Source organism: Anarhichas minor, unplaced genomic scaffold (assembly GCF_050575085.1).
Source record: "Anarhichas minor isolate MPS153535 unplaced genomic scaffold, ASM5057508v1 ptg000160l, whole genome shotgun sequence".
In the NCBI taxonomy this organism is placed as follows: domain Eukaryota; kingdom Metazoa; phylum Chordata; class Actinopteri; order Perciformes; family Anarhichadidae; genus Anarhichas; species Anarhichas minor.
In genome coordinates, this window is record NW_027466606.1 from 199,646 (window position 1) to 224,983 (window position 25,338).

At 41.8% G+C, this 25,338-nt stretch overlaps 1 protein-coding gene across 1 annotated transcript; it reads right to left on the minus strand.

The window, feature by feature from the left end:
* Positions 1-935: 935 nt before the first annotated feature.
* On the minus strand, positions 936-20,103 carry LOC142943943 (uncharacterized). The gene is made up of 9 exons (XM_076085515.1): positions 19,906-20,103; positions 11,884-11,966; positions 10,318-10,478; positions 7,841-8,121; positions 5,652-5,777; positions 5,135-5,355; positions 3,454-3,674; positions 3,259-3,361; positions 936-1,149 (listed from the first exon to the last, which is right to left on the minus strand). The coding sequence occupies exons 1-9, from the start codon at positions 20,101-20,103 to the stop codon at positions 936-938; spliced, it is 1,608 nt and encodes a 535-aa protein (XP_075941630.1).
* Between the last annotated feature and the right edge of the window lie 5,235 nt (positions 20,104-25,338).

Genomic DNA, 25,338 nt, shown 5'->3' on the forward strand with positions numbered 1-25,338 from the left:
ACACTAGAGCATTTGGAAAATGCAGAAGCTTTATTCAGGATAATATAATGTTTTCTGCGCTCATGTAGGATAGTGGTTCTCAGCTGGTCTGGCTGTGGGATCCACCATCATTCCTTAATGACAAGCCGCGACCCACAGAGTTCATTTTAGGATTTTACTTTCACAACTTGAACATTGAGCAGTACTACTGCTCTGCAATGTCTTTCCTCGTCTCAACCCCCTGTGTCTTTGGTGTGTGGTACATCTCACTCGAGTCAGGAAACTTGTCAGAATGCCCATATTTGATTGGCTGAGCTGCATCACGTGATGTGATTCACTACCCGACTAAGCCTCTGCTGTTAAGTTTCGTTTCACGATAGTCACGTGCTCGTCCACTGACCAATCACAGCACACTCTGCACCTCGCGGCATAGCTGCACATGGACACTGAGCTGCATGTAATGCTGACGTCATTATAGGCCGGCTAGCAGGCGCTGGCACGTCAAAGAATACGCCCAATATGTCAAACTAAAGATCTGATTGGTTGAACACTATGACAATCAACAATATCGTCCCCATTCACTTAAACTGCACATGGATGCACTCTCTTCTTACCTAGAGACACAGAGGTGAAATCTGATTGGATAAAAGCTCTACTTAAAACAAGCTGCACTGGAAGCAGAGCAACTGAGGAAGACAGTAGCTGTGCAATGAGAAAATAAGATAATGGGGAAAATATTTTATAAATGATAATACATGTAGTGTATTTAAGAAAAATTATAAAATTATAAAATAGATATAACTTTGTGATTCTGTTTAGGCCAGCAGAGAAGGCCTTGCAGGCCCTGACGGTCCACCACTGCCTAGATGTCAATGACCCAGCTACTATTTCTGTAACTCACCATGGTTTCCACAAACAACTGCAATGCAGTGTTGAGTCTGGCGAACCAGTTAGAGTCACTGTGTGATGGCTGGGATGCTGCGAGATCTCTTCATGATCAGACACACCTCTACGTCGGGGAGGCTGTCCTGTTTATTCTGGGCACACCCCTCGTCTGCTGCAGCCATGTGCAGATCAAAGCGCAGTGACACCGACTTCTTCCGCAGCTTGGGATTCCCTCTGAAGAAAGAGCTCTCCCACTGCTTTATCACCTGGTCAATCTTCTCGGTCCTGGAAGGTTAGAAGGTTAGAAGCCATGGCAATAAAAGGTGATGTTAATGTTTTCGGTCTCTATTCGGTTTATGTGTCAAATATGTTTTCTTTTGTTCTGGAAGATTTATAGTATTTGATATGCAGAAATAATTTATCTTTCATTTGAATGTGAATGTCAACTGCCGGCAGTCAATTTGTTTCTCGAAAGTATTTTTGTGTGTCATGTAATCCCATGTGGGATGGACCACTTCAATGGTACTGTGTTACAAAACTATTTAAAAATCCTTTCATTCATTTATGCTTAATACACCTGGTTGAACAGTAACACCAGGGGGCAGTAAGAGAGAACATTTTAATTTCCTTAGATGCGACCTGGTATAAAAGCTATATAACAGAAAGTACACCCCCTTTAAAACAACATGCAACCAGTCTGGCACTGACTAACTGAGGATCAGGACCTGGGATCATTGTCAACCAAACTACATCGCAAATGTCTGTCTATATGCAAGTGTGTCAGTCCAATATTCACTCTCCTTTTAGCCTGATGAAAATATCTATCTGCTGTTTGCCACTTAGCAGGTAGCCTACAGTGGGGTTATTAGAGCATGTTTGCGGAGAATAGAGGCATGCTGCGACTGGAAACAAGGTTGATGAGTGCAGCGAGAGTCAGCCAAAACAATACATTTGTAAAATCTAAACAATGCTGTGTACAGCGCAGGTGAACAGCAGAGTCGAGTAATTATTTTCTGTGGGTTCGACACCACGAGCAACCTCTTTCATAACACAGTTACTAACATTTAATCAATTTCTAATGGAAAAAATTAACAGTTTTAGCAATTAATAGTCCATACTACCACAGCAAACACCACAATACTGTTCTGGGGTGAACATATTAATTGGGACACACACGATGTGTAGCACTCTTGCCTGTATACACACACACACACACACAGAGAACTCTCATCGGTGCTCTGACCATCGGGTACAATTAACCACATCTGCTGTCATTTATAACCTGCTGACGGCTTTTACAGTTGGTTAAGACACATCAGTGAGTAGAAAATATTGTCTAGTACCATGAATCTCAGCTCCAATATCACCACAGCTTTTGACTATGACTGTGACGCAAACAGCATCGATGACATGCACATTAGGAATGTTTTCAACTGTACTGGCCTGTGAGGTAGTTTTAATCGGGAACATTCAGCTGGCTAACACTGTTTCCATCAATACTTATAGGTGCCTTGATGCTGGAGCATTACCTAACAAAGTAGTCGACCAACTTAATGCTTTTGAAAGCATCAAGAATTAATGGGAGTATTTTACAAGGTAATGCTTCCTGTCTGACGGAAATGATGAGGATAAGGAGTCAAGGAACATTCAGTTAAAATAAATTAAATGTCCCTTGCTATCAGTACAGAATCAATCAAGTGACAGAGGGACTTACACTGCGATCTGCTGCTCACAGACAAAGTAAATACTCTGGTTGGAGTGACTATACATGTGTAGCTCTCTTATGATATAATGCATGAGTGTGTGTGTGTGTGTGTGTGTGTGTTGCTTTTTGGATCGTTGCATGTGGCTGGTAACACCCGAAGCATGACCAAAGAATTCCGCCCATGTCTCGTCCAACAATAACAGGTGTCACGCCCTGTAGATTCCATACCAAGGCTGTATCTCTCCACATCAAACACAACCCATGAAAGGTGGAACATTCCCATGCAGCGCTATGATGAATTACTCATGGGAACCTGTGCTGTCAACTAAATGTTTTATGCCTCATAACTTGTTGAGCGTGTAATGGTAATTCCTCTGAGAGCTTGTACGTCTAGTCATCTGGACCAGACGTCGTCGGGGTGGAGATGAGATGGATGATTGTCTGATCGTAAACTAACGAGTCATTAAAAGCTCATCGAGTCAAAGCCTAAGAGGTGTGAAGGTTTCAGGAGATTAACCAAGCAAGAAACTATGTTGTTCGTAGTCAAAAAAGGCATTTATCTAGGCAATGTAGCGCAGCGCTCTCTGAAGTAATGCTGTTGGTGCTCGCTACTACAAAAGGCCTATATGTCGGACTGAACCAAAGGCGCTGACTACAGGTCGATGGGGGGAAAAAAGATCAATACTTACTCAATGGTGCCGTGACCCTCAGCACTCTCCCGCACCACATTGCCCTGAAGAATCTCCTGAGTCTTCACAGTGGAGATTGGCAAGTCTTCATCTTTTTCTGGCTCTGTGAGAAGACATTGATGAGAAATCATAACAAGATATGACTGTAGTAAGAGTACGTGTGTGCGTGTGTGCGTGTGTGTGTGTATGTGTTACCTGTGAGTATCACAAGGCTTTGCTGTCTTTGCAGTATGCCTTTCTTTAGCCCGCTGTCTGCTGGGAGGAGTGACGGTATTTCAGGCAGGGGCTCAGACTTGGGTTCGTCTGGAGTAACTGCAGGGTCACTGAAGCCGTTCTCTAGCCCTGTATCCTTCGGCTCCTCCATGGAAAACCTCCATGGCCGTAGACCCATTGGCTGCCCATTACGGCCCATATATCTGCAGGCAGAAGGGCACAACATTCTGTACAGGAAATTATGACATCTATGTCCAGCGGTGAGCAGGAGCCTAGGAAAGGGCTAAAAAAAACCAGGGGAAGAGTTGTAAAACTCCTAGAAAGACCTGCTGGAAGGTCTGACACGTCTACCCAAGCTCACTGGATTGATGCCACCAACATTTGTGTCTCGCAGTGTGCTGGTATTACTTTGAAGTCATCGTCATTGCTAACCTCCATGACGATAACTGAAAGTGAAAAACTTGATTCATGATCTTCTTGAAATACCATCTGCCCCTCCTCGCGTCCGCCTTCTTTCCTTCTCTCATAAGAGCTCTCTTTACACTGCCTGAGCAGAACTCTGGATGGTTAAAAGATGATATAAAAGTATTGTGCACTGATCTTTCAGTATCATCTTTTGTCCCTTTCACTTGGTTAATTTGCAGACATACCCAACTCACAAACCTTTGAGCTTTTATGTGTGCAGATGCTTCAGTGAGAAAGAGTCATTTTCACTGTATGAGGATGGTCTCGTCTCTTTTTTTTTGTCACACAGCCTTTTGTGCTCAGTCACCACCCTTCTCAAATATGAACAAACAATCCAAATTTCAGATGCCACGTCCTGTCTCTCCTTGGATCAATGAAATCAGTCGGCTATATCCTGAATGAAAAGCATTCAAAGACATCTAGAAGCACCCCAATCTGTATGTAACCTCTATGTGTCATAAAACTAAATTACTTTAAAAACTATAAAATGATAATCACATGGTTGAGGCAGCCAATGTGTTAAATTGGAAAGGAGCTGGATGAGAGATGTCTACGATAATTAAAGGCCATGCCAAAAGAATGGAATATTCCCTAATTTGACGATGGCAGGAAATAAGTTATGAGACCAGACATTTTGTCTGATTCAAGACAGAGCTGCATTTCTAGGCTATGAATTACTGGTAGAAGGTTTGTCTTTTTCACTTATCATTTATGCTTTTTTGTTTGTGCAGATAACTGGAATTTGTAATACATTTCCAATCACAGTTTTTACATGTCACTGTGTTGCTTGGCCGTGCTCTACAGCTTCTGTCTCAACCTGCAATTAATAGTGTGGGTTTTCAGTTTCAATATCATATCTAAAGAAACAAAATAGTAATTATTTTGTTTACTTATTTCTGAAGTGGAGAAATTTCTGTCTTACTCATGTCAGTGTGTGTGTAGTCTGCAATTTAGATTCAGACTTTGCTATATAATATTGTGTATTAATATACTAGCCTGTCTTTTCTTTATTTGCTGCCCTGTTCCTTTTTTTTCAGATTTTGAAGATAAAGTGGCTCCATTGTTCTGGGGAACTCTTTTCCACTACAAAATATTATTTAATTTCCTGGTTGACACTAAAACCACAAAAATGCCAACTGAATAATTTCTTCCTGCTTTCTCTAACGTTTCCATTCCTTTCTCGGCATCTTGCCCTAACCTGCCCTCTTCACGCTCCAGCAGACGTCGGTAAGTGCCGATCTCTCGCTCCAGCCTCATCTTGGTGTTGAGGAGCTGGCTGTGGCGCTGGCGTTGTGTCGCCAGCCCGCTCCTCACCTGCTCCAGCTCGCTCTCCAGCCCAGCGATAACCTGGGAAAGGTCCTGCAGCTGGCTGGAGTACACCCGCTGAGTGTTCTGCAGGGAGCTCTCCAGGCCTTTCTCCTGAAAAACAAAACGCAGGGAGCTTTAGGATAATGACTACACAGTTATCCTTAAATTTGATTAAGCGTGTGGAAGCTAACTATGTTAGAACTTAGTCTAATAGTTATAAAAAACAAGAGCGTCATCCCTCACTGGCTTCCCACCACAAACAGTGTCAGTTGTGTTTGTTAGCTTGGTCTGGCCAAGCTCCAGGCCCTGCTGATTAATGCTACATTCTGAGCTACTAATGTATATTCTGTTTTTCTAAACCGGGGTGGGTTAGCCGGGGTGATACGTGATGATGTGTGATTTCTTACCAAAGCATGTAGGGTCTCAATCTCCACCTGCAGTGAGTGCCACTGGCTCCTGGCCTCAGCTAGCTCGGTCCGGGCCTCCCTCAGGGCAACGCCACCGAGGCTCACCTGCGTCCACGCTGCCTCTTCCTGGGTGAGGTGACAGGGATGAGACAGAGAGCCCCAAAACCGCTGCCACCATCTACACACACACACACTCATTTGAACTTCTAATCCCCAGTTAACTTTATACACCTACACCTTGTGGGTAACAGTTTTTTTTCCCATTGGCATTCAGTCAGAAAATCAGAGGAGAAGCAGCTGCAGGTGATGCTATTGGTAGTGTGTGTTTCAGCTTAGGTAAACAGACAGGAGAGCAGAAACCCAGACCCATGTGTACACACAGCTGTACAAGCTGTGTGTACACTGTACAGCTGTAGAGCGCTTCACACCCTCCGTCCTCGCCCCGTTCAATGCAGTGAAGCAGCGAAGTTATGACAATATTTTGACAGTAAAAACAAAGGAAGATAACTAAAGTTATGAAAATTAAATGACAAGCAAATTTAGGCTAAAATCAGCTCTTCATTACTGACAACACTGGCAAACAAGATTCCTTATCTTACATACAGTTGAATGTCAAAGGGCATTATTAATCCATCTGTCATCTCAGGCAGTGATGGATGAGACACTCGTAATTTTCTATAATAAGTTTCTCATTATGCAGAATGGCTCCTGTCACAATGTTATACTATTATATATTATATTACATACTTAACATGTACTACAAGTAGCATTTTATTAAATAATGCAGTCGAGGTGAAGTCAATTTAAACTTATATTGTTTGATGGTTTGATCTATAACAATGCATCTTATCTTATTTGACTATCATTTGTTTGGCGTGACGGCGTGACGCCAAATTCCTTGTATGTTCAACATACATGGCAATAAACGGTTCTGATTCTGATTCTGATCATTTGTTTTGTATATAAAAGCTTGACTAATAAACAAATAACTATTACAATCAGATTCATTTTGTAAAAAGAGAAAAATTTCGCTCTGGAACGTAATGATGTAGAAGTGTGCGGTAGCATCAAATGGAAATACGAAGCAAAGTAACTTTAAATTGTTACTTTACAGAACTGATGTTTTTTCATACACCACTAGTGTATAGTGTATAGTCTATGCTATTTTAGCTCCTTTTCTATTCTCTTGGCTTTTTAATGTTTTTAATTGTATCTAAATGTCCTTTTGTGGAGTGTTTATTTAGCACTTTGTTTCAATGCTTTTGATGTTTTATGTAAAGACCTTTGAATTACCTTGTTGCCGAACTTTGCCAACTCATGGAGGAAATAATGCAACTCTTCCCGGGAAGCACAGATTTTGTTTGTTTAATATCGTAATATAACATTGAGCTGATTGCATGTTAATATTCATAGTTTAGCACTTTTCTTTTAAAAAAAACAGAGCTTTATTTTAGATGTAAATATCATCCATGATAATTATGGACATCAAGCAGGCTTTTGACTACAGCATTAACTCTTGTGTAACCACTGTGTTACTTTGGGGGGAAAAGACGGAGAAGGTCTCATGCAAACAACAGCATTTCATAAAACCTGCTCCACTTAAGCACTGTGGTTGCTTTGCAGCGCTTGGCGAAGACACTTTATTATCGCTGTCAGACCAAAGTCATTGTTCTGTGGCAGAGGAACACTGGGATCATAAAAGGCACCCATACTGCGCCTTTTCCCGTAATAACAAAAAAGAGGACAGTTAGGCTAAAACAACAGTAGAAACGCTGCTATTACTGGATAAACAATGAAACATCTTCAAGATATATGAGAATACTCAGGTTGTAATTTGGCTCATTCATTTTTAATGAAGATCAGGGATCATTCACTCAGAGAAGTAACTGATCAAATGTTGTAACACAATACTGTCAATGTGTGTAACAGTAAAAAGTGAGTGAGGAGGCAATCAGGCAATAATATACACAAGCATGCAAGGCACAAGCCCTAAACCTACAGCCTTTCAGCACAGTCAACAACTCTGCTAAGCATTTAACTCCAGCCGAGCACAAGCATCACTCAGCCTTGCCTATGGGATAACCTGGAGTGGGTCTTGAGGGTGTGTCTGGCTGGCAGTGGGCCAGGACAACATAAGAGAGACATAAAAAAAAAAAAACATAAGTGAAGATGCAGTAGTATATGCGTACCTCACTGAGAACTCCTCCATGTGTTCTGGATGCTGCTGCTGCCGCTCCAGAGCGACTGGGCCTGACCAAGCCGGGGGGTGGATTTGACACGGTACCCAGGCCAAGGTGTCTCTTGCCCAGGACGGGAAGTCTGCCATGGTCACACTGCGCTCTGATTCGGTCGAGGAGCTGGGTGAGCTCCATCCCTGTGCCATCCTCCTCCTTCCCTCCTGCTACTGCTGCTGCTGTGGCCGTCGCTAACAGAGCATCGCAGGAGCTGGCCCGCTGCAGCTGCAGCAGCCAACCAGATGGAGCAAGAAGATGGGGAGAGAAGGAGAGAGAGGGAGAGTGTAAGACAGAGAAAGGGTGAGAAAGAGAGTGAGTGATGTAAAGAGTGAGAAGAGAAAAACAAGACAAAGAGGGAGAAGAAACTTGTTTGTGGATGAATAGGTGCAGAGGAGAAAAAGATGGCAAGAGTGAGTGTGTGTATGCGTGTGTGTGGGGCAGAGAGTCCACGCAATGCAGAGGTAAGAGACAAAAGAAAAATCAGTTATTGAGCCCTACGTGTACATATGTGTGTGTAAGTGAGCATGTGTGTGCATCTGTATGCAGGAAAAGACACTTGAACTGAGGGAGGGAAGTATTAGTCAGCAGGAATAAGGAAATGAGGAAGAGAGGAGGGGTGGATGAGGTCATAGTAAAGGGACAAGACATCATTAGATGCTGTGAAATGAATCCCTTACAAATCAAATGCACACACACACACACACACACACACACACATGACGCAACACTAATGTCAGGGTTGGAAGTATAAAGTACAACAGGCTACTTATAATTCAACTGTTGTAATAACAATGATAAGTGATTTTATACTGTAATGTTCAAATACAATAAATTACACACTGATCATTTTATCTGCTCTTAGAACTAGTTGTCCTGGTCAGCATTAGCATCATGTTAGTACCAATAACAAGATAGCAAAACAGCAATGTCAGCTGGCGTAACACTGCATTTTCAAAAAGGACTGTGCAAAGCAAAATTAAGAGTCAACAGCCACGCTCGCAGATCTGGAAAGCTGAAATGACAACTTCAATTTTTAACCAGATTTTCCTATGATTTTGCATCTAAATGACTAATGGGGACACATTTTTCTAAATTGGTCTGGTATTTAGCAACACAACCATGGCAGGCAGCTGCTAAAAGAGCTGTTATGTAATCCTTCACTGTAATTGACCCTTTGCTAACCCACACACACGTACACACACTGCTACTGGCATGGAGCCCACACTGTCACTAACTGCACTCCCTGAAAAAAATTCATCTAATTTTTGGAAAAACAAAAAAGCGATTTTAGAGAAAATCACACAGAAAGATCCTCAATAAGCGTTTGAAGGACATTATCCAGGATGTTAAACTGATTCAGGAGTGAAAACAGGTTGAAAGAGAAAGATAGAAGCTAAAGCCTACATATCACCAGGCAATGGAGACAGAAGACAATTAAATTAAGGAACAACACTGTTCCTGTAGAGCTGGGTAGGTCTTTATTCACTGTTGTAATGATTATATATCAAAAGTAGCATGTGTAAACATGCTGTTAACCTTCGGTAGCTAGCGTAGCATAGAATTCCTAACGCTAGAAGAGAAATGTAACGGACAACTTTTTAATGAGATGTACTCCCATTCTTGGATTGAAACTACCGACAGACTGGTTAAGTCAATGCAAGGATTCCCCAAACTGGCAAAGCTGGCACAACAGTATGTCTGCATTCTCGCAAAATAACTTCCAAGGGGGTGTTTTCTAGGGCTGTACCGAATAGTTTGAAGCTTTATTCGTAATGTTGAGACATTCAAAATATTATTAAACATAAAACATTGAGGGCACTAGTCCACCTTCAGCCTTTTCTCCCCTCCTCTCTCAAAAACAAAAAAACAACATGTTTTTATCTAACAAAATATTCTGCTTCAATCCATATTTGTTGGTGTTAAGCCTGGATTGATTGTTAATGTTACCAATAATCGATTAAAGAAAGTGCTTACAATTTGCCACCATTGTGAAGAAAGACGTTTTATTTCTCTGTAGGTTACTTTTCATAATGTTGTCAGACACTTGTAATAACAATCTGAGCCTGTCAGTAGCAAAAACAAGCCCTTTTAGTAGATGTATATTGACGGTGCGGAATTGACTCTCTGTTAAGTCCTGTTATTTAGGCAGACTGTCCAACCTGTGGAGCTAACATTAGCAGACATCATTACAGACGTCTTTAACTAGCATTAGCACGTCTATGCTATGCAAGCTACTGAAAACGTGTCTATTGTCACTTTAAAATAGAAAGGGTTGTAGTGTGAGACCGTGCATGCATACAGATGGAAAAGAAACACCATCAGAAAGAAAGATAGACAGGCACAGTGTAAAAGGCAGAGACATGACTTTGATAGAAAAAGGGAAAAGAAAGAAAGAAAAATATGTCATAACACGCATTTGCAGGCAGCACATTTAGTGACCTCAAACTCCTGGTGCATCTCCTGCAGATCTGACATGGAGTGCCGAAGGTCTGCCTGCAGCGTCGTGCTGCTCTGATCTGCCTTCCACTTTGACTCCCTGAGCAGAGCCACCTGTTGCTCCAGACGCCCGGTGTTCCTCTCCTCAGTCTCACACCTATGAGGTGACGTCAACAGACAGGGCTTTACTGAGCCCCATTCTGTGTTTATTGTCAATCATTTAATCACGACATACATAAATAAACACAGGGAAGAAAGGGTAAAAAGGCCAAAGAAATTACATTCATTCAAATTGAGCCATTTATCAGTTTAAAGTCCAATGGAAAGTATTGACATATTCCGCCGACTTGGCATATATGCAGATTAACTAAATTTAAAAGGGGATTGCTGATAATAGTAAAATTGTTACGGGGAGTACGCTTGGTCTATGTCACTTTATCATATACTTTATTAGCTCATTTACACAGAAACAACAACAACACGAGTCACTCCCTACCCGAAGAATAAATTATAATCTGATGCTATCATGAGTTCAAATGTAATCCTGTAGAATGTTGTTTTTGGTGAGAATCCTGAATAAATACTGTTGTTTCAAGGAGATGTTTAGCACGGCAATATAAAATAGATATTATGACCTGTTTAATTTCCAAACACTAGCTCCCAGCAGCTTATAACACATGATTAAAACTACTAATGCCAAGATTTTTTTATAACAATCATTTATATCCTAATCAATTCAATTGTGTTTTTACGCAATAGATATAGTATTTTTGTTGTTATTGTTGGTGTTTTTAACTCACTGATGCAGGATCGGTACTTGGTATCAGTAAGGAAAATAGATAATAGATAATAGCTAGTGAGTATCCACTAAGGGATTGAAGGTTGTTTTAGCTGAAAGATCCCATTTTGGTGCGTGCCAGTGAAGGAAGGTGTTGCAGAAATCATAACTACAAGTCCAAAGGATGAAAAAGACCTTGACATCATTTAAATGTGTCATAAAAAGAGTCCAGAGTCTCACAGTCACACTCAGCGGGTCAGGAGACATCAGGTAGAGCTGTAAATAGAACAGGTTGCCACTGTCCTTCAGGGGTTAATGGCTGACAGCGGAGGTATGGTGTGTGTGTGTGTGTGTGTGTGTGTGTGGGGGGGAGGGGGGTCTTGGTGTCACTCTGCATCAATACATAAGTGAAAGTGCCGACGCAGCACAAAGCCCGGCCTGGATTTGTATGCAGGTTGGCTAACAGGAGCGGGAACTGGCCCGAGTTAGATAACAGACGACTGGAAAAGCATTGCAGCAGGATGAAAACAGGAAGTGTTTGGTAGTTATTCTACATCTATGCTTCATATATTGTGATGCCTTAATGGGCCAGTAATGATAATCACACATTTTCTTCTCGCATGTTACCTGTTATACTATCTAAAATCTGTATTTTCCTCTTCTGTGTCTGATCACTTTAGACATAAACTGTGTGAATGGGTGTACATTTTTTTTGGGATGCGACCTCATGCCTGATATATTTAGCGTTAGAGTGTTAGGAAAACTACAGCCAAATACAGCTGACCTGGCCTGGATGACAGCAGCTCTGGACTTCATGCTGTCAGACTGTAATGCCAGCTGGGCATTCTCCATCAGTAGGTTACCAACCTGACAAAACAAAACAAAAATACAATAACATGAGATTAGATCAAGGAAAGTACAAAACCATAATGCAATTCTACAGCATTTTCTATGAGAATGTAAGTGAAATTGGTTTAGGCTGAGCCATTCGGGTGAAATCTACTGAAAACATAAAAGTAAATGACTATTTGAATACTGAATGTTTTATCAGCAACAAGTGATATTTTGAATTGTATGTCCTACATCAAAATATGCAGATACTGTATTATTAATATTGTTTTATTTTTCACTTCATTATCTCTGAATAATAAACTAATAGTCCTTTTTCACAGCAGACATTTTGCCTTGTCATTGTATGAAAAAGTACAACTGGTGGAATAGCCTTTCTATCAACGATGACTGTGTCTCCTTTTTCTACAATCGTAGTAATACTAGTAAAAGCTTTGATGCTCGTACATTGCTTGGCCTTCGGTGTTGCTGCTTGCGACTTCCTCAAGAAACGCTCATCCAAACAACTCCACCACACTCAACATAACGCTTCTTTGGGTCCAATACACCTGCCGTGACATAGTTGCAGCCCCACACAATGCTAGAGTATACACATCATTTGGTTGCAAAAGCTTAAACAAAAATCGACTAAGAGCAAGCTTTGCATAGCAAGCTTTGCATAGCAGGCTGTGCGGGCGGGAGTGTAAAAGTTAATATAGACTGCTGCAAGAATGGGTCCTAAAATCATAAATGAGTATGAGTATGAGTTAGAATTTTTGCACTTCCGATATCCTCGTCTCATAGTTAATGGTTTTTTAAAAATGGGTTTTTGTCTGTCAGTGGTTATCACAAGTTGGTGTATTTAGTTTGGGAAAAAAACCAATTCGCTTTTTGTCGAGGGAACCAGTGCGATGATAACTTCCTCCCTGCAGCACTGTATTGTAGCGAGTGACAAAAGGCGAGCTGTACTGAGCGGTCCCCTCTCAATACACTACACAATGTGTACATAACAAACTCCGAATAAATATATCCCGTAGATCTCTAGAGCTCGCAGTCAACACTGCACTTCATTTGGTCCTCAGCAATACACCCGCCAAGTGTGAGGAGGATCGGATGAACGGTTGAGAGATGGACAAACAGACAGATACTCCTTCCATTTTAGTTAGATGTCATTAAACAGCTAATTTATCAAATGAACTTCTTTGTTGACAAGGGTAGGGAAGAACAAGGGAAAACTTATGTATTACTAAATGAATCCACTCCCTTAAAAACTGTGATGACTAAAAGGTGTTGCACAATCCACAAAAAAACATTAGCTGACATCATTATTACAGTATCTCTTTTTTAAAAGATGATCACAATCAAGACTACATAATATATCAATTCTCTAAACTTGTAAATATTTGATAGAATACTGAAATAATCAGGTTGACGTAATAGTTTGGAGTAATGGATATTGAGGTTTATAGCACAATACAATTCAAATGTTTTTTGAATTGTTTAAAAAACTGAAGTTGAAAGCGTAACAAGTAACATTCAAAACAAATTAGTGATTACCTCTCAGTATGTACATCATACTGTATACATACTGTACATGGAATAAAGCTAATATCTTCAACACAGCCAACAAACAACTGTATTTATGTGTTTAACATTAGCAGTGGCTGAAATTCGCACAATTCTTTCAAGATTTATTTAATTCTTTAAAAAAAAGTGTCTCCTTGACTTTTATCTCACACACAAAGATGCTAGCACACCCTTATTCCCTTTTGTTTTCTCGTGAGTGCCACACTTTCAGAACTAGACACACCCATGTTGAAGGCAAGCCAGAGATAACACAGAATATTCCATAACATTTATACCTCACAGAGACACTCAACAGGATGGAGATGTCTCAATACACTCTCATTTTTGAGCTCTAGTGTGATGAGTGAATCTGCACTCTGACACAATCTCATATTATTGTTTTACTAGTCTGTGTTGTAAATAACATAATAGTTCTTAAGAAGATAAATAGAAAAGTAATCCCATAAGTTATTCATCACTGAACAATGCAACTACTAAGAGGTTGCTCATAGTCATGGGAATACCAGCCAAAGCTCTGGAGACGAGCTATGTGACACGGTATGCAACAAGTCATTAACGTGTCTGTCAGTCACACTTACTCATGCAGAAAGTGACTATTGCACAAGGGAGCAGTTAAAAACCATCATGTCGAATCATGTGAGATCACCAAACCGGTTAGTATTAATGCGGTCTACTAAGTGGAATGGCCTTTAAAGTAATGAAGCTATAGTGTAAGTTCGGTCAGGAAGCCCATTCTTTTGCACGCTTAGGCCTGTAGTTTATTTCTCATCCTGCTCCGAATTTCCCGCTGTCATCGTCTGGGGCTGTCAATCGTGATGTCAGCTCTTCTTATCAGCTGGTCACATCTATACAATCACTACATTATTCGTCTTATCATCTTTCAGCTGTCTCTTTTTAAACACAATTGTCTTTTGTTACTTGTAATACAATTCTCTGCTTTAAGAAGGTCTGTGTTTCTTGCTGCATTTTTCCACGACAATTGAAATAAAGAGTTCGGCATTCTTTCAGTGTGTGACAGCCGGTGTCTGTCTGCGTCTAACCCAGACACAATGACACACATTATCTGCTACTAATCCTCTGCAACAAGTTTGTTTGATGTGGAGTTACCTCTCACCTCATTGACTTAGTACTGTCATTTTGTTCACTTACGGATTTTAAAAAAATACAGATCATTCAAAGTAGCGTACTTGACCCATAGTTACACATCACAAATAAGCATTTCATTGCTCTCTTAGTTCAAAATCTTTGGTAAAAAAAAAAAATCTTTGGTGAAAAAACAACAACCTTTGGTTTCAAAACGAAAAGCTTTGGTTTCAAAACGAAAAGCTGAGCTGAGTTTGGATGTAGTGGGCGGGGCATACGCTGCTGAATGTGCCAGGAGTTTCTATTGGTCGGTTTGACTTGGCTCTCGGTATCTGCATCCATTAAACACAGACGGGAGGTTACGGTGACATGGAGGTAAATTGACATTATACTGCTCTGTTTTGTCAAAATTATTTTAAATGTAACAGCACTTCACTTTGTTTTCATGTTGTTAGTGTCTCTTTTTTTAAAGAACGACATGGAGGGCTGCTGTGTTGACATGAAGCTCCGCTTTCTCGGTCGGAGAAAACTAAGCTCATAGGATTTATTTTAAATTGTGTCACACATGCACAGCTAACCTTAGCTAACATAGCCATGCCTCAGGCAAAGTGCATGTAACGTTAGCCCACAGTGGGCTAACGTTACTCCCTTACCGGGAGCTATAACATCACATGTTTGTTAAAATCATTGGTTAAGTTACGTGACATTTGTAGCTGACAAGCTAGCTAACGTTAGCTGACAAGCTAACTAACGTTAGCGGTAGCTCGACTGCCTGCATCCGACCGTAGTTAAGCCTTGTAAAGTAACTTTTTTTGCCTTCACTTTCAAACTTCAGAGGTTGAATCCAGTGGCGGGCCGTGCATTTTTTATACCTAGGCCTTCACTGTTGTCCTGCAGCTGAAATACCACCTTATAACCACATGATGGCGCCACAGATATTATCAGTTTCTAATGCTGCGTTCACACCAAATGCATCGCGAATTATTCGCGCAAGTAGATTACATACAAAGTCTATGCACAGACGCGATGAGACTGTCGCGGCGCGAATCTGCGATGGTGCGTCGCGACGGATGCGAATCCACGTCAAACGCCAAATTGCCCCGATGCGCGAGTTGAAATTTTTCAACTTCTTTCGAAATATTCGCGTTACGCCCCGGCGCGATAGCCTATCAGCGTTGAGTTGCTCCCCCTGTCATCAGCGACGTCCTGCCGTTGTTGAATCAGGAAATAAATACTGTAGCCGTCTGTGTTCACCCAGAGCTCTACGATACCTCATATCAATAGAGACCGGACCAAACTATGTGTATAAATGTGTGTGTGTAAACCATATGGTACAAACAATGAATAGACGCTGCCGTATTTACGTCTACATGACGTTATTCTGACTGTTGGTGGAGCTGCTACAATGTTAGCATAGCCTAGCACCGATCCATCCCTGCTCCATTGAGAAGACAGGTAGCCTACAAATCGGTATCATTACGTAGTTATTTCGGAGTCTCTTTTTGTCGGTTTATTGCTGTTAAATCACAGCCAAATCAGTTTATTTTGTGTTCATACAGCTGTAGTAAACAGCGATAGCGACGTGTGGCTTGCACAATGTGGCTTGTGGCAGTGTGGCTTGCACAGTGAATACAGCTCGATAAAATCCATGGAGCTCCTCTGGACAATATTATGAACCCACACATGACGGCGTTTAGTTTCCCGGGATATCTGTGACTTCCACAACACGTATTAAGCAGAAATAGAGGTTATTTTTTTCATGGTTAATGGCGGACAGTTGAACAGCTTTCAGGGCGATAAGCCCCGCCCCCTCTCCGGCGCGTCCAGCGCGATTCACGCGAATGAACATTTGGTCCCGTGTTTTGACCGGCGGCACGATGGACGCGAATATGCGCGTGATGAATTTGCGACGCGTTTGGTGTGAACGCAGCATAAGGCTGTAACTATGTACGTATTAAATGTATGTACGTACGTACCTATGTACGTATTAAATGTACGTAACGTTCGGTACGAGACTTGCAATACGTTTGAATAGTACTAGAGCATCTGGAAAATGCAGAAGCTTATATTCAGGAAAACATAATGTTTGCTCATGGAGGATTGTGGTTCTCAGCTGGTCTGGCTGTGGGACCCACCATCACTCCTTAATGACAAGTTGCTGCCCAAAGAGATCGTCTTATGATTTTACTTTCACAACTTGAGCATTGTACGTACTGCTCTGCAGTGTCTTTCCTCGTCTCAGCCCTCTGTGTCATGGTGCATCTCACTTAAGTTCTCACTTAAGTTTCGTTTCAGGATAGTCACGTGCTCGCCCACTGACCAATCACAGCGCACTCTGCACCTCGCGGCAGACACTGAGCTGCACTAATGCTGACGTCATTATAGGCCGGCGAGCAGGCTCTGATACGTCAAAGAATACGCCCAACATGTCAAACTAAAGATCTGATTGGTTGAAGAATATGACAATCAACAATATCGTCCCCGTTCACTTAAACTGCAAATGGATGCAGGCCTCCGTCTGCAGGCCTGGGTCTCTGTTCTTACCTAGAGACAGAGGTGAAATCTGATTGGATAAAAGCTCTACTTAAAACAAGCTGCACTGAAAGCAGAGCAACTGAGGAAGACAGTAGCTGTGCAATGGGGAAAAAATATTTTTTTCAATATAATACATGTAGTGTATTTAAGAAAAATTATTAAATTATAAAATAGATATAGCTTTGTGATTCTGTTTAGGCCAGCAGAGAAGGCCTTGCAGGCCCTGACGGCCCGCCACTGGTTGAATCATATCTTACTGAGATTGTGACGATTTTACAGATAATTTATACTTCATATTATGTCCTTAAACGGACCAACAGGAGCTCAGGTTGTGAACCTGAAATATCACTTTAAGTCCGGTAACGTTACAAACGAGATTAATTACAAGGATAAACTGAATTTGAGTATTTTGCACATTTTGTTTTGTGGTGTGAAAATAAACTAACTCTACATTTTGTCTTGTTTTAGGGAGCCAGGAGCAAACGGCTCAGTTCATCAAGCTGAGGGGGAAGAACAATGGCCTCTTCACCAGGGACAAACATTCAGCAACTGTAGTTTGGAATTAAGACATTAGTCCATTTGTAATATCTCCATTTGACCATCCTATACTTAAGGTTACAGTTACATTAGCTCTACTCCTATATAAAGCATTTACATAGGACAACCAGAAGAGAGGACAATACACTTCTGATGTGTTATTGTGACTGTCACCTTTTTCTTTCTTTTATTTAAATTGAAATAAGACATCCATGTAAATGATTTCTATATGAATTTGTGTATATTCTGCTGTGTAAAATTTGTCAATCTTCTAAGTTTGCATCCATGTGTTAACATTATTGATAAATGTTTCTCTTTTCATAATTTTCTCAATGTGATTTAGACAATTTTGCAAGCAAAAAAAGCAACTTATAGAAAAAATATGAAATAAGTGTTACTGCAAGTTAATAAACACGTTTGCTGACATTTGTTTTGCTTGTTGTTTTTGTTAACTGTCCTCTGCCTTATGCTGTGTTCACACCAAATCATGGCGGCGCGTATTCATGGCGGCGCGTATTCATGGTGGCGCGTATTCATGGCGCTGCGTATTCATCGCGCCAATATGCGCCGCGTATTCATGGCGGCGCGTATTCATGGCGCCGCGTATTCATGGCGCCGCGTATTCATCGCGCCAATATGCGCCGCGTATTCATGGCGGCGCGTATTCATGGCGCCGCGTATTCATGGCGCCGCGTATTCATCGCGCCAATATGCGCCGCGTATTCATGGCGCCGCTTATTCGCGTCATTCTCGCTGCCGGTCAAAACGCCTGGGACCATTTGTGTCCATGTGTGAATCGTGCTGGACGCGCCAGAGAGGGGGCGTGGCTTATCGCCCTGAAAGCCGTTTAACTGTCCGCCATTAACCATGAAAAAAATAACCTCTATTTCTGCTTAGTACGTGTTGTGGAAGTCACAGATATCCAAGGAAACTAAACGCCGTCATGTCTGGGTTCATAATATTGTTCAGAGGAGCTCCATGGATTTTATCGAGCTGTATTCACTGTGTCTAGCAAGCCACACGTCGCTGTTTACTACAGCTGTATGAACACAAAATAAACTGATTTGGCTGTGATTTAACGGCAATAAACCGACAAAAAGGGACTCCGAAATAACTATGTAATGATGCCGATTTGATCGTAGAGCTCTGGGTGAACACAGACGGCTACAGTATTTATTTCCTGATTCAACAACGGCAGGACGTCAGTGATGACAGGAGGAGCATCTCAACGCTGATAGGCTATCGCGCGGGGGCGTAACGCGAATATTTCGCAGAAATTTCAACTCGCGCGTTTGGGGCGATTTGGCGTTTGATGCGGATTCGCGTCAATCGCGCTGCAAATTCGCGTCAATCGCGCCCCGCCATCGCAAACTGGTGACGCAAACAGGAAGTCCTCTGTAGCATAGGCCGTCTCATTTCGGAGACCGCTCGGTCCAGCCTTCATGGTCCTCAAAGGACACGGCCGACGTGGACCGCAAAGGCTGGGTCCCCCGAAGGATGCAGTTGCTGGATTGGGACAAAGGCAGTGTTTACAGCGGAAGCAGATACCAGGATCCAAGTCGAACCCACCAATAGAAACTACTGGCTCATTCAGCAGCGTATGCCCCGCCCACTACATCCAAACTCAACTCAGCTTTTCATTTTGAAACCAAAGCTTTTCATTTTTTAACCAAAGGTTGTTGTTTTTTTAACCAAAGAATTTATATTTTTTTTTAACCAAAAATTCTAGTTTCATAAGCAAAACTAGCAAATAAATTATTCTCAGTTTATATATTTTCACTTACAAACTTGATTTTTGATTGCAGTGCGAGAAATTTGCTTTTAAAACATTTTTTTTTGTTTGCATAATAAAGACACAAATATACCTTCATACGTTTATAGCCTCAAACCCAGGTTTAACCACCATTCACTTTCAGCCCTTGGATCACTTTCAAAAGAGTGTTAAAGAGTTGTTGTTACATGTGGCTTTAATCAATTAAATGAATGTTGCAAGCAGTTGTCAGCAACACTAGTCTGCTGCCTTTCACAACTGCTTCTGTTACCTGCAGGCTACTATGGCCATGAGCTGAAGTCAGGGAACATAATCTGAGCATAATCATTACACGTGAATATAAATAGTCTTGGAGCAAATCTGCAACACCTCATATCTTTTTCTGGCAACACTTTTTAATAGTCCGAGTGACTTTGAATAATCACCTGATAGCTACAAAATCTCTAGAAACAAACAGTGTCTTACCTGGACGCGGAGCTCCTTCACAGTGTTTTCCTGCTGGGACCAGTCCCGGGAGCGTGAGGTGCTCCTGACGGACCAGTCGGCTATCTGAGCCTCCAGCCGCTGGTTGGCCTCCTGCAGCCTGTTCACCTGCTCCAGGAAGCCCTTCAAGCGGATGTTCAGTCCCCACATAGTGTGACTGGAGTCCTGCAGCAAGTCCATGGAGACCTTAGAGAGCGCACATCCAAATGTTTACAGACACACACTACCAGGCGCTGACGATTCCATCACATGACACAGCCAATAGTGCCTATGATGGCCTAAACATTTAGACTGACAGACTTCGTTTCTTGCAGAATACATGCACAGTCCTACAAAGTTATAACAGCAAACAGTTCGCCACCCATTTCAGATCACACGCTGCAGAGGCGTTAACCAGGTAAATGTTTACCCAGTGATACTCACTTGTGGCAACGTGGCCTTATATGAATAAGGCACAGTAAGTGTAACGAGGCAGCAAAAGTCCCTCAGTCTGTTCTCCTGGTCACACTGCACCGATCCACCACTCCCTACAGATTAGCCACATTCCTCTAGAGTGATCTGGTCAACACTTTCTCCTTCCCACTGTGTCCCAGGTCATCAGCGGTAGGCCACCGAGACAGAGCAGACTGGCTGCTGTTAGCCTGCCAGTATCACCGATAGTCTGTGGTCTTCAGGATCACCCACAACAGGGATGTTCCTCCGTGCCCCCCCCCCCCCAGGCAGCATGTGGGAGAAGGGAGAGCAGTGGGGTAAGCGCTGGACACAGTGCTTACATCACCAGCACTCTGGGGCCCTTTGTACTCTCAGATCCAGGATTACTGAGCCGCTTTCAAACAGGCAGCAACACAAGCTGTGGAGGGAATGTTCAGGGAGACACAGTGACAGGACCTGTGTGAGTATGTATTTGAGTGGTGCTTTAACAAGGGGTTACCAATACATGTACTATAATGAATGTGTCCCTGTACACTGCTCTGAAGTCAAGTAATACACACTTTGTGCAGAGTTACCTCTTGCTCAATAACAGTCTTGGCTGGTTTTAAAATAGCTGAGTTTGTGTCTGTCTGGGTCAAAGGTTTAATCTTCTAAATACTATAATGTGCCCTTCAATATTTCCTTGGATACAATGTTCAAATACATGCCACAACTACAGCCCTGTGTTTCAGCCATAGACTTTATGGTTTCAGCAGAGTCACATTATGGCTTCAGCGACTTTTTTATATACACTATCTTATACAGCCAGCAGATGATGTCACCACAGACATGATGCATGAGATGTATGTTTGGTTAAGCTGGGGCGTGACATGAAGATTGTATTGAATGTTTGAAGGCACAAGCTGTGATCCAAATGTAAACAAATGGGTCGGCCCACAAAAATTAAAACCTGTAATCGAATGGCTCAGAGAATAAAACTACGCTAAATTTACGTTATTGACGTTTACTCTCTGATTTCACGAATATGAGACTTTGTAACCACCGCTGCCCTAAAAGTGGAAGTCCCAGGCTAAATGCTAAAATATAGCATACGGGTCAGGTCACACTAACAAGTGGCACAGCGAGGTGACGTCTATATGTGCGCCTTTGTGACACATAGTGATGCAAGAAGCAATTACCTTGACGAGCAAGTATTGACTCAGCTGACGGGCTAACTGCTAACATGCTAACCAGTGTTGTCAGCTTCACAGCAATATTCAGCTTAAGTTTGATAACATTAGCCAGCATAAAATATATTTATATATTATATATATTTACCATATAAGACTGAAGTCGAACAACACAAAATAAAAGCATATACATTTTCTTAATTTTTATTCTTTCAACTTTTGGAACTTTTTGAAAAAAAAAAAATTCTTTCAAAAGTTATATAGCCTCACTTTAAAGGTGCCAAATTTGAAATTCATAACATGTCTATTGTCTCCACACGGCTCTCAACATAGACCTAACAGTGCACTTGAGGGAGAACCGGAGGGTGGGTGCTACGCTAACGCGAGGCCGCCGTGAGTTGTGGCCGACGTTATCAGCTGTAAGCGGTGTATGAGAACAGTGAAGAGCAGCTGCCTTGAGCTAACCAGTGGGGCACGCTCACATGCACTAACATGCACTAACATGTACTAAAAGGCATGCGTGGCCGATCCAGCCATGTAAACAAAGCAAGGAGAAGCTTGGATAACAACATACACAGAGCGAGAGCGACTTCATTCTTCATTACTCAACTGTGTCTTTACAGAGCAAATAGTTGTTTGATGCTATATTAATACTCTGAATATCGTATAGAGAACCTGGTTTGATAACATTACAAATGTGTGTGAATTGTGAATGGTACAGTTAAATCTGAGTCTATATTAATACAGGGTTTCCCTGTTAGGAACATTTTCTTTTTCTTATCTGTTTCTGTGAAACCTAATTTGCCCTCAGGGACCCACTTTTGTACATTTTTTCTGTATCTGAGGATTTGCTAATCATATGACTTAAAGGTGGTAAACAAGCCTGCCTTGCTGAGAGGCAGGATGTGGGGATTATTAATACTGAGCTGAGCCTGCACTTCCACCTTTGTTCTTTTTGCAGAGGAGGGACGGAGGACGAGCTGGATGACTTTCTCATGTGGTGTCAGGGTTATGGTTTTCACCCCTGATTGATAGAGAGAGGGGGAGAAAATGTCCATTATAGACAGAACAAAATGGTAATGTAAATTTTAATAAGTAAGCAAACACACAAAAGCATGCTGACTAACCAAACATGCCAGCTGGGAGACTAACCGTCATCTCACTCCCACACCCTCTCAGCAAGGTGGCCTTCCGTTGGCAAGAGAGCAGCGATGATGATGATGATGATTATTTAACCTTCTTCATTAAATTCCTGGAAAAACAGTCAGGGTGTTGCAGGTGTTGTTCTCAGTGTCTAGGACAGATGATTTCTGCTGTGACAGCAAACAGGGAATGCCACCGAGCCTGTTTTTACACGACATGTTGCTCCCACAAAGATCCAAGAAATCTCATTCGCTCTCTGTCGCACGACATTTACGGGAGTGTTTGGCCAGGGGAATCCCGTAATTGAGGGCTACAAGGAAATGCAGTTAGTGACTTGTTAGTCAAATTTCAGGAGCAGAGGTGGAGGCATCAGAGGTGGACACTGCCTACGAGAGGATGAAAACAAAACAAGTCAGCCTCAGATTACAGGTTTAAACCATTTTAGGAGCTCTCGCATGTACCCGACCTCTGTGACTTCACATTCCTCTGCCTCTGTTGCCCACAAGGGTGGGCGCTTAGGAGCTCTTTGATCATTTGTGAGCCCTCATTTTCTGTACAAGGACCCTTTTAGGTGAAAAAAGAGAAACATCCGTTATAAAGACATACCACACTTTGACGCACTCTCTAACAATTCTAAAACAAACTCCCTGCCAGAAGGTTTTTGTCTGTACTTGATATCATTACATAAAACTCATTAGTTCTGGAGTGGAAGGTATTGTGGTGTAAATCCAAAACCGCAGGAGGGATTATCTTCACATCAACTCCTTACCAGACTATGCTGTAAGGGCTATGTTCAACTAAAGCACATTTCATGTGTGTTTACTTGTTGTTTAAAGGTATTGTAAGAGACAGAAAGTGCAATAACAGTAGGTCTTACAAATGCCACATCACTCAACCTCTAATTTACATAAATCCCTTCGAGCCTGTTGTGAGTTATGCCTGTCAAGTTCTGATTCAAGCACTCGTGATCTATGCCTCTACTGAAAATAATCATTATGATCATTGTACCAACCATTCAAATATCTGACGTGAAAGAAGTCGCTTGTAGTGACAAACCCAAGAGAAAACAGCCAAATCCACTGTTACCGTCAGTTCAGTTCTAGCACCTTACCGCTTATTGTTTTAGTTTTCCAGCCCTCAACTTTACTTTGGTTCAGACTTGTTGCTCTCAACAGCCTACTTTCACAAAAAAGCCATATTATCTGACCAGAGAATTCACCAGTGTTGTTGTTGCTGCTGTTTACATTCCTCCTCATGCAAAGGAAAAAATGGTCTTCAGGAATGCAGAAAGGAACACCTGTATGGACCCTTTTACAACCGAGGTCATCAAAAAATATGCTTGCACATGTTGTCAACGAAAGTTGTGTTTTGCCTCAGTCATCCAGACAGGTAAGTAAGCTTGAAACATTGAATTAAAATCTGTTAACCTGAGCCCAAGAAGAAGACACATTTCAAGTATCAATGAGCCCATTTTTTAAAAATCTTAGATCAAGCTTATCAGAACCAGAAGGGGCACATTTTCAGCCAAGAACATTTCCCTCCTCTTTTAATTCTAACGTTCCCTTCCCCTCCACACCTCAGACTTTCATGCTGATCATACCAGTGGTGAATTAGTGGTTGCCGTCCATACAGACTACCAGCCACACATCATTCCATACATTTAATAGTTTATAGTCTCGAAGACAAATAACTTTGCAGATGTTTTTAAACTATACAATAATGGGAATGGCTAGATTCTTCTGACGCACATGCCTGGAAAAGGCAGGGTGGCTCCTCCTGACTGACAAGGAAAGTTGGTAGAAAAGGATGCCATGGAACAGAATTCATTAGAAAACAGTGTATCATTAACTGCCGTCATTAATGCTGCTTTGTGCCATTCCACACTGGTTCTCAAAAGCAACAGAAAAAAAAAGTTTGAGCATTCCCCTAAGGCTGGAAAAGATCATTGAAGATCAAACACTCTTTAACACTTCCATTAACGTCAGTGTCATTAATTACTTGCATAAGAATTGAAAAGAAGTACTGTGACAGGGCCTGAAAAACTATTATCCTTGCCATAATACGTTTTTGTGACGCGCCTCAGGCTTACACCATACAATTACAATAGGAGTGCCACACTTTGCTGTCATTTAGAGATGTGTAAAACAAGGTTGGGCAAATATTTTCACAGCCCAACAAGTCAAGACCGTGTTCTTGGCTTTTCCCCGATGATAAGCGGCGTCAGCAGAGAGGCTGGTGATGGGTGTTTGTATGTTTAGTAAGATGATTAGGTAAAGTGAGAAGAGACCTTTCTCCGTTTGATCTAACCTGACATGACAGGCGTGACAACCTGATGAAGCCAGATTACCTTGTCAGACGATCTGTCACTAACAAGGCATTCTAGGACTGCAGAGGTGGTGTAGGGTGCTACAGAGACCTGATATGCTTTAGCACTGGCTTTCCTTATGACATGATATCTTACCTTACAGCTATAGTTCAATTAGTAAAGGAGTGATTTATTCCATTACAGATTATTTTTTGAGTGATTTTTTCCGGGGGTCCATTAAACTTGTTGAATTCAAATCTTCCCACTTTGTCTGTTTTACTTTCATGTTTCACCTCTAAATCTAACTATAAAACAGTATGAATTAGTATGAATGTGTGTCCAGCGCATATTTCGTTCATCCAACCT